This window comes from Asterias rubens, chromosome 4 (genome assembly GCF_902459465.1).
Source record: "Asterias rubens chromosome 4, eAstRub1.3, whole genome shotgun sequence".
NCBI classification, from domain to species: Eukaryota; Metazoa; Echinodermata; class Asteroidea; order Forcipulatida; family Asteriidae; genus Asterias; species Asterias rubens.
The window spans coordinates 13700620-13711637 of NC_047065.1; the positions used below are offsets into that span (position 1 = coordinate 13700620).

General features: G+C 39.3%; 1 protein-coding gene across 1 annotated transcript in view; it reads right to left on the bottom strand.

Moving 5' to 3' along the window:
• The window catches only part of LOC117288952 (protein APCDD1-like), a 67509-nt gene extending 56710 nt beyond the window's left edge, over positions 1-10799 (bottom strand). Inside the window, exon 1 of the mRNA XM_033769828.1 lies at positions 9620-10799. Coding sequence (XP_033625719.1) covers positions 9620-9722 — 103 coding nt within the window. The 5' untranslated portion in view covers positions 9723-10799. The remainder of the gene's footprint in view (positions 1-9619) is intronic.
• Between the last annotated feature and the right edge of the window lie 219 nt (positions 10800-11018).

The window sequence follows — 11018 nt, forward strand, 5'->3', positions numbered from 1 at the left end:
TTTTTTCGTTCATAGTTATCTCGCAACTCCGACGACCAATTGAGCTCAAATTTTCACAGGTTTGTTACTTTATGCTTACTAATGTTGAGATACACCAAGTGAGAAGACTGGCCTTTGACAACTACCAATAGCGTCCATCAGTGTCTTTAAACCTTTGTTGCAGAAATTCTTTAAGCTTAGTTTATTATTAAAAACTTATTATTGTTGACTATAAATAACCCCTGTTTTAGGGATCGTCCCTAATTCACACAAGGTCAACTCCCCCTGGATAAGTCCATAATCCATGTAAAAGTGTTTGGAGGAGTAGACCTACTTTGTTTCCTCAATAGTTTCAATAAAATTACATCTAAGGGAAAAGGTGGTCATCTTTTAATAGTGAATTTCAGCGAGTTGTTTTGTTATAGTGTGCGCGTTCATAAAACTAATAGAGGAGTGTTTATTTCATGATCAACAATCGAAATAAACACCGGTGATTGGGTCATCAAATTGCTTTTTTTTGATGGTATATATTTTTTATCGCATGATTTCTCTTGGGATCGGAAATAAACTTTTGAATAATGTGAACCTTCACATTGCTATTCAAACCTTTTCACGACACAATACCCATCCCGGTATTTTTTCTTTGCCTTTTTGTCTTTTACCAATGCCAAAGAAAAGAGAATTATTTGGATCCATTTTACATCGTTGGTCTAGGGTCTATACACAAACAAGCAGGGGTATTCCTTTGCTGCAAAGGTGGCTGTTCTCTGGAATTCCCAGCCAAACCTACAAGATATTGAAAGTAAAAAATGACTCACCCTCCAACAGCAAACAAATCTGTTTACGATGTAAAAAAAAAAAAAACAAAAAAACCTTCACTTTTTCTTTATACATATTCTGCAAATAATACCGTCTTACAGGAATTATACATGAGTAACGAATACCACTGCTCCCTAAATTGGTTTAGAAGGACGAACTTCGTCGTGTACGAAATGTTGAGTCCGGAACCGTCGGTGCGAAAGGGACCAAGGTTAATTTACCGCCGAGCTAGATTGGAAAAACGTGACCTTTTCGCGTTCGGGGGATGTAGTTTTCCATTTTTCTTTTTCACTTTCTATTTTTAATAACAATTTCAAACTTATTACAACTTGTAGGCACGTGACTTCTCAGGTAGCCTATTTTTTGTCCCTGGCCTGAAAAATGTGTACTCAAAATTCTTCTTCAAGACTTACAGTTTTCTTGAAAGAGGTAAAGCAGCCACCAACGGGAAAAGTCAGGGACCGATTTCATATCCGGGTGCTTAAACAGAAAATATTGCTTGGCAGTTTTCTGCTGAGCAGAAACGGGCAGGATACCAGTCACAAATTTTACATTTTTGTACATTGTGGTTTGGCTGGTAACCTTATTCTGGTAAGCAACATTTTATTGTGCTGAGCTACTTTTTGTGACAGGGCCCTGGTGATAGACATAGTCTGTAAACCTTGTGAAATGTAACATTTTATTGGGAGGTTCGTGGTCTAGAATGAAGGGGGGGGGGACACAGGCCACTGAACAATTTTCAGGAAATTTCAAACTGGCGTCGGATCTCAACCCTGAAATTTGACCAAGGTTTACCCTTAATTTTTTCATTGACATAGCCAGCAGGACCATTTAGCTTTTTATTTCACTGGTCCCTCGGCTTTTGCCCTTGTCAATTTTTCACATAAAATAGGGATCAACCATTGAACCAGCCAGGACCGCTTGGAGCGATTTTTGATTGGTCCTCAGGTGTTTAAAATGCACTGGTACACTACTGGTAATGCACTGGTACACTACTGGTAATTACTCAAAATATTAAATAATTGTTGGCATAAAACCTTACTTGGTAACGAGCTATGGAGAGCTGTATAAACCGTTGTGAGAAATGGCTCAATGCTCTGAAGCAACGTGTTTTTTAAGGGGTAATTTCTCACTAAAATAAAATACTGTCACCAGGTCTGAAGCCTTTTATATTATGCATCTGAAAGCACACACATTTGTGCAATAAGGGTGTTTCTTCTATCATTATTCTCGTGCAACTTCGATGACCAATTGGGTCCAAATTTTCAAAGATTTGTTATTTTATGCATATGTTGGAATGCACCAAGTGAGAAGACTGGTCTTTGACAATTACTAAAGGTGTACAGTGCATTTAACTATATAGCATTTGGCCAGCGGAGAACTCTGTTGACGATATCGGTTCTGTTTGGTTTGATTTAGAACATTACTCACTTGTCACCTCGGGATGATGGACGGAAAATTCACTTGTGATTCATGAAGGCTGGGAAAAATCAAATGGCTATCTTCTTATTGTTGCCTCACAGAAATTGCGAAATATGTTTTGATAAGAGCCGAATAAAGACTCGACTAACCCAAACGTATGTTACCTTTCCTCTATTTATTAAACACAGGGGACACTAATGGTAATTGTCGAAGACTAGTCTTCTCATTTGATGTATCTCATCATATGTATGAAATAACAAACCTGTGAAAATTTGAGCTCAATCAGTCATCGAAGTTGCGAGATAATAATGGAAGAAAAAACACCCTTGTCATAACGAAGTTGTGTGCTTTCTGATGCTTGATTTCGAGACTTCAGATTCTAAATAATTATGAGGTCTCGAAATCAAATTCGAGGAAATTTACATATTTCCCGAAAACTACGATACTTCAGAGGGAGTCGTTTCTCACAATGTTTTACAACCTCTCCCCATTACTTGTTACCAATTATTTTGAGTATTTACCAATAGTGTCCACTGCCTTTAATTATACCATGTTTTCTAGTTTGATAGGTTTCTAGGTTGATAGCATAAAACATTGTAAGAAACGGCTCCCTCTGAAGTGACGTAGTTTTCGAGAAAGAAGTAATTTTCCTCGAATTTGATTTCGAGACCTGTGATTTAGAATTTTGAGGTCTCAAAATCAAGCATTATGAAACCACACAATTTCGTGAGACCATGGTGCGACAAGGGTGTTTTTCTGTCACGAATATCTCGCAACTTCGACGACCGATTGAGCTTAAATTTTCACAGGTTTATTATTTTATGCGTATGTTGAGATACACCACTGTGAAGACCAGTTTTTTGACAATTACCAATAGTGTATAACGCGGGGGAAATAATAGCCTAAATCGAACATTGTTATTCTCCAACAGTCTGCTCAGAATGTACTCATGATGTTTCCCTAAAGCTGCAGCGCCTGTACCTCCAAAGGTCATGGGTCAACTTTACAGCCAGCACAATCCATTCCATATTATTTTTATTTTCATTTCATTTCTTAAACATAATGGGCCAGTATTTTCCTGTTGTGTGTGTGGTGAAAACCTTAACTCCGCAGGGCAAAACCGCAGTATGCATGCAATAGCTTGTCCCGAAAACGTGCCGAACTGTTCTAAAAGACCAGGGACCAATTAGCTTAGCCTCCAGCACCCAGTTGGCTCAATAAAAATACATCACCCTCGTCGTACAAGCCAGTTTCTTTCGATTGTTGGTTTTCCACATACGGAATATCGAGAACATATATATTTAGAACATAGCTCTTCGGGTGTTCTGGAAATGCACAAATCAATGAACTAGCATTGTGGATAGGCAGCCTCTGAATTGTCCTTTCAATATTTTCTTCTTTTTCTTTAGAATTCTCACTCATTCTATATTGGCCTACTCCTAATACCCATTAGCAATATTATTTCCATATCACTGTTTTATAGATGCTAAGATTATGCAGAAGCAAGAAATGAGGTGAACAGTTTTGACTTTTGTCCATAGGCTGGCACCTATGACGCATGACCTGTTTCATGTAGCTTATGGGCATGAAATGAACTAGGAACTATACAAAGATGGCTGCTTTGAATACGGAAACACATTGTGATCTGAAATTCGACGAACTGATCAAGTAGGCCCTCTTGCACAACGCACTTATACGAGCCTATGTCCACCATGAGAGTCAATAATGTATAAAAAATAATTGTCTCCCAAAATGGTAGAAAGGGTATATTTTTATGTGCGCACTGCGTTGCGTTCTGCGCGTTGTGCCAGATGTCAATTGACGTATACACCCACTAGAATAGCCACTTTGTTTTTAAGTTTGTTTGAAGTAAACAAAACTTTATTTATTCATGAATTAAATAATTTTCAAAAAATCCACCATCTGTGGATCTATATAAAAGAAACCGAACATAAGGTGTGTATTTTAACCCATGATGCTTAACCAATCTGAAGACAAGCTGTATCCTATTATTTCAAAACAATCAAATAACAATTTCCTCCCATCACTTTATTTTAACTCACTCGTTACCCTAGCCATTAATTATGTTTGTTGCTTACCCCAAACTCGACACATTTCTTTCACTCTGTCAATTTATGAGCAAGGAGGAAATCTCAATTTTGATTACAGTTCCCAACGTGTAATGCGCGCTTGGCCAAACTCTTAAAAGCTCATAACGCAAACGGCGTGGCACAGCGGCGATAGAAAAGTACATGTCCGCTGACACCAACCAACGCCAAACAGAGAGTGCACAGGAAAGTGATGTAAAATGCAAATTATTCTGATTCACTTACTTCTTTGTGCAACTCGAGCTAAGTGACACAAACTAAAAAGCAGCCCTTATACGCCAATCATTAAAAGTACCAATTGACACACGGGATTGTTCATATAGATTACCACAATGTTGCGTCCATGTGTCTTATAAAAATCTTACGAACTGCGAAACCCCTTTTGAAAACCATTCAAGCTTGAAATAGGTTATTAATGGGCGAAACAATGTCATTTGTTATAAACTAAGTAAATACTTAATATTTTGATGAAAGCATCAGATTGAAACGTTGAGTTGTTGAACCACTGGTTCTTCTCAGAACCACCGCAGCAACTCAACAGAGAGTATGGTGCATTCGCAAACCTATACTTATCATTGCGTAGTCACCATGCAACGTTTCAAATTCCATAGACGGGGTCAGACGTGAGGTTGACCGAACCATAGCAAGGACCAAACGAAACAACCTTCTTTCCTCGGGTCCCCTTTCCAGAACCAGGGCCCAATTTCAATCCTGCACAGAAATTATCTTGGCTAAGCAAAACACGAGTTATAAGTGGGGCACCTGTCGCAACAGTAACAACTTCATGAAATGATGGCTGGTAACCTGTTTCTGCTAAGCAATTGTTTTTCTTGGCGTAGCAAGTTTGTATGCGAGACAAGCTATGAAATTGGGCCAATCTGACTAGTTTGTATTGGTCAGTGACCAGTGAGTGACCAAGTCGTCCTTGGTTTATGCAGACATTTCAGATCAGATTCCTCCATGGGATCTCCATATAAAAAACACTTCAAAAATGGATTCCGAAAGCAATCATACTTTGACGTTTTCCCACAGATTTCTGACCGGTGTTTCATTTTGCAAAAGTATGATAACAGGTGTTTTAGAAAAGAGGCCGTATTTTATTTTGGTGTTACGACGAGAGCGGGTTTTTTACGACACAAGGCCACAACGCTAAATAATTTCACACGAACCGAAACGCAGTTGGTTCTATAAAAAAAATGCTCACTCCTTTTCTATTATAGGCACCAGTTTGCGTTAAAAAAAAAAATTCAATTGCAAAAGCTAAGTTTTCTTGGCGCCATAACACATTAAATTCTTATTTCACCTAACCCTGAATTCTAGTAATGGCAGATAACAAAATAATCTTATAATATGCATTTTAGCCTTCGAGAAAGACGGCTTTTTAAGGCTCGAAACCGAGGCCCAATTTCAAAAGCTGCTGAGCAGAAAATACCGCTTGACGACTTTCTTTGCTTAGCAAATGAGTTGGGCATCGGTCACACCAGTGTAAACTTAAAGCAAGTTTGGCTGTTAAGCAATATATTTCTGTGCTTATAACAATTTTGTGCTTTATCAAATTTAGGCTCAGGTCATTTTTACAGGCTCACTATTTTGTGTCCTTTTGCAGTTGGGTGAAGCAATTTGCAACAGCTAACTCTATTGTCTGATAATATGTGTGTGACCATTGCTCCAGGATGACATACCAGTTTTGAGTAAAAATTGTTTGCTGATGCTGTTGTTGTTTACTGTTGTTGTTGTTGTTGTTGGTGGTGGTGGTGCTGTTTCTGTTGTTGTTTGTCAGCGTTGCTGTAGTTATCGTTGTTGTTACTGTTGTGTTTATTGCCGTTAACCACTGTAACTGTTTCGTAGTATACAATGAACGCACCCACGGATTAGACGAAAGCAACCAATTTGATTTGCAATGCTACAGTGCACATTGTTCTCTTGCATGAAATAAAACTCATAAAACAATATAGGAATGCCTTCTCTTGTACCCAACCAATAGAGATAACAGATTATTTCTGCCAAGCCATGTGTTTGTGGAACCTGTGCCCTTATATTAAAACCCATATAACCCCTGGCTACCACAAGCAAGCTCATAAAAAAACAGTTCTCGCATCCAACCAGAGCTATCGTAAGTGCGCGAGGAAAAAAGCAACACAGATGCGCGCACACAGCAGAAAATGACCAAAGAATATTCAATATTGGTCGCAACGTTTGCCCACAGGGCTGTCAAATAATATGTTGGGGGGTTTTGCAATATGCGTGTCCTATTTCCTCTACATCACCAGAGTTTATCATTTATTTACTCAGCCAGGGTTGTCTGTTCCCACTTTACAGTACATCTGGGATCATTAGCTGCAGACCTTTTCACACGAGAGCAATTTAGCAGGGGTCCCTTGCTTAATTTAAGCATGCGTTGTGAAATTGTGTAAATTTCACTTAGTGTGGAACAGCAATGCTTGGACTGTTCCTGTGAAATCTTCTCAATAATTTGCCATTCTTTATGGACACATTTGTCCTGTCATACGAGGTTCTTTCGGTACAATTTTACAACCCCGTTAAAATTAAGCAAGGGACCCTTGTTAAAATGTTGTCGTGTGAAAGGGATTTTATAGTGGAAAGAAACAGCCAGAACTCCGTGTGGGTGAGTCTCAAATGTATGACAGATCGGAATTGGATTTGACCATGGAGGAATTTCTTCCTCCACGATTCGAATGTGTTTGAAAATTGTAAGTTTCAAAGAGGTTTTTGCTTTTGGCTTAATTTCATGGAAGGGTGAACTTTCCTCTACAATGAGCAAAAACTGCACTATATGCAGTTACAATCAAACCTAGCTTGGCTTTAGGCTATGTTTCGATAAAGAAACATGGTTGTAAAGTTTCTTTAAGGCACTGGGCGCCTTTGGTAATTGCCAAGGACCAGTATTCTCACTTGGTGTATATTACCAACATATGCATAAAAATAACAAATCTGAGAAAACTTGAGCTCGTCGAATTGGTCGTCGAATTTGCGAGATATTAATTAAAGAAAAAACACCCTTGTCACACGAAGTTGTGTGCTTTCAGATGCTTGATTTAGAGACCTCAAATTCTAAACTTGAGGTCTCGAAATCAAATTCGTGAAAATTACTTCTTTCTCGAAAACTATATACGTCACTCCAGAGGGAGCCGTTTCTCACAATGTTTTATACCATCAACCTCTCCACATTACTCGTTACCAAGTGAGGTTTTATGCTAATAATTATTGTGAGTAATTACCACTAGTGTCCACTGCCTTTAAAGGCAGTGGACGCATTTGGTAATTGTCAATTACCAGTATTCTCACTTGGTGTATATACAAACATATGCATAACAAACAAATCTGTGAACATTTGGACTCGATTGGTCATCGAAGTTGTAATAAAATAATTTTTTTAAACACCACGTTTTAAACACCACGTTTTAAAGGCCTCAGGCCTGAAATCTTCCAATATTGAGGAAGAAAAAAACCTCCTCAAAATTTATGTTACTGCAGAGGGAGCCGTTTCTCACAATGTTTTATGATATCAACAGCTCTTCATTGCACGTTACCAAGTCAGTTTGTAGGCCTATGCTAAACATTATTTTGAGGATTTACCAGTAGTGTCCAACAGTACCTTTAATACACTGATCAAGTTTCAAAAGGTAAGTTTCTTTATGGTTCAAAACGACGAGGACCTCTGAAGATGGAAATGCACTTTTTACCGACTGAATTAATTCTTCACTTTTTATCTCGTTTAACGACACAGTGTTAAAATGACCCATTTAATTTCTTTGATGCATGCATAAAGAAAAGGTGCGATGCATCACACCACACGCTTAAAGTGAACTAAGTAAGATACTTTTACCTGCATCCAATGACGTAGCACAGCTTTAAAGTGGCAATCCACGGCTTGAAATCCATAGGCCTACAGTTGCTTTAAAGGCAGTGGACACTGTTGGTAATTGTCAAAGACTAGCCTTCATAGTTGGTGTATCTCAACATATGCATAAAATAACAAACCTGTGAAAATTTGAGCTCAGTCGGTCATCGAACTTGCGAGATAATAATGAAAGTAAAAACACCCTTGTCACACGAAGTTGTGTGCGTTTAGATGGTTGATTTCGAGACCTCAAGTTCTAAACCCGAGGTCTTGAAATCAAATTCGTGGAAATTTCCTTCTTTCTCGAAAACTATGGCACATCAGAGGGAGCCGTTTCTCACAATGTTTTAGACCATCAACCTCTCCCTATTACTCGTCACCAAGAAAGGTTTTATGCTAATAATTATTTTGAGTAACTACCAATAGTGTCCACTGCCTTTAAGGTAATACTAATAGGAAAATGTACTCTCGAAGTCATTCCAATTGCTCTGTTTTATTATATTAATAATAAAAAAAAGATAACATTACATGGAATTATTTTAAATCTCTACCAGCTAAATATGAGAAAACGTATTCATTTTGTTGGTACAAAGACACTTCAGGCTTATAGGTCATTCACCCCAGTAAACGAAAGAGACCATTCCCAAATTTAGTATCACTGCAAGTTTAAGTTCTTAGAACTTTAGTTTTGGTACTACAGGTAGGCCTAAATAAAAAAGAGTGTTGTCGTTTTATTAAACCACAGCTTTGTTTAACCGTTCAATTATAATTATATTATAATAGCTGTTGAATGTATTATAATATGCTGTTGAATATTCAGCGATCTGGTAAGATTAAACGCGCTGCTTTGTTTCCAGGTTTATCAAATTGTGATCCACCCTGAAATAGCCCCCGAGTCCAGGGCTTGCTCCCCTGGTCAGATTTCACAGTCTCCAGTTATTTGCAGATCTGTAACCCTTTGGTTTAAATTAAATTGCCATGCAAACAGCAGTATTGTTACAGTGCTTCTCCAACCATAAGCCTACAGGTAGAGAAAATAACTGCAAGCAAACACGTCGCGTTAATTGCCACTCTAAAATGTGTTATACGACAAAAGAAATCACACTGGATTGTTGCGAGTGACCTGTAGTTTTATTTTTGTATTTTTGTAGAGAGGAAAATATAAAGAGCTTTGGGTATTTTTCTCGTCATCGAAGTTAAGTTGTCAAACTGAATTTTCCACCGATATGTTTCGTACAATGTCGCTTTATCTGCTGAGCATAGGGTACAGTCCTGTGACTAAAAGCTTTTTCAACCGTAAACCTATACATGCATGGCCACTTACTGAGCAGTGTTACAAGCAACCAAAACAAACCAAAAATCCCTGAGTATTTGCGAGCTTCAGGGTTTGGCCGTGGAACCAGCGGGGGAAGAGTGGGTATCTACTCACCAAGGATGAGGACTAGGGCGATAAGGACTCCTCCAAGACGCCTGGAGTCCCCCGTGCCTCCTAAAAAATGCTCCCGGCACTCCATACAGAGTTTCTTCATCATGTTCGTTGCCTCTTCTTACTTCGTCTTCCAACTTAATTTTTCCGCCGGTTCTCGTCTCCCGTGCCCTCGCTGTAGCCTCCAGCCGGTATTGTCCCGTACAAGGCGCCGGCTATTGTCACCGATTGTCCCGCGGAGCTATTGTGTGAGTAATCCCCACAAAACCAGATAGATACGCTATCCGGTCATTTTTAACCGTTGACTGCTTCTCGGAGCTGCTTAAAATGAAGAAGTATTCCAAATTGCAGGAGGGGAAATAAAACAACACAAAAAACACACACACGTCATAAAATTTATTGCCCGAGATGTTACGACTAAACGCTGATTGCTTGCGAAACACTCACGGGGTACTGCGCTGCCAAATCACCGGCAGTAAACTTGCTCTGCGACCCACCAATAAAACAAAATAAAAACCTTGATAAGTTCTTGCTCATCAAACATACAAAGATCCACACGGTATAGTCAGCCGGACACCGCGTCCACACATCTGTAAAGTTACTCCACGTTATAAGTGTGCGCCTGGTGTAACCGATACTCCTTTATTGATAGCCGGGCATACTCTACTTCTGTCAGCAATCAGTGCTTACAAATCACGGAGGAGGGGTCACAGCTTAGCAACGCGGGGTCCAATGGTGGCAACAGAGTGCTTTCTTAAGAGCAGAGATAAGATAACAAACTTCATAGAATGCAATTCTCGGTTGTCAGGTTTTTAGCAGCAGCGAGTGCCGCAATTTTGCTCCGGTGGTGGTGGTGGTGCTGATAAGTTGCATCTGAGAAAAATAATGCAGTATCACAACGATTCACTTTTCTCCAAGAGATGAACTTATTTTGTAGAATCGGCTATTGTTATCCACTGGTGTAGTATCATTTTCCCTTAACATCAAATTCAAGATCCAACACCACAAAACAGTAAACGACGTCCTCCTAAGCAATTCCCACTACAGTCGAGAGCAGCGCAGCACACAGCGTCCTCTGCCACCACATCGCCTTGATATATCCAATATTGTAAAAAATGTAGTCCCATATCAACATTGATTGTGATTATTATTTTTTTCCCTCAGCGGCCGGCCTCTCAAAACCCCTAGCCACATACAGCCCCGGCTTCAAATCAAGGCTCGAGTTAAGCTATGCTTGAATTGGTGCCACAACGTGGATGGACATGCGTAGGGTTTCGTTACGTCTCTCTATCAATGGTTTAGCGAGGGGGTGGTTCTACGCATGCACGAGAAGTTCAGTCGGTGACTTGATCACTGCGGTGTGTTTGAATGAGAACTGACCGTGCGGACTGAGGATCTAGCC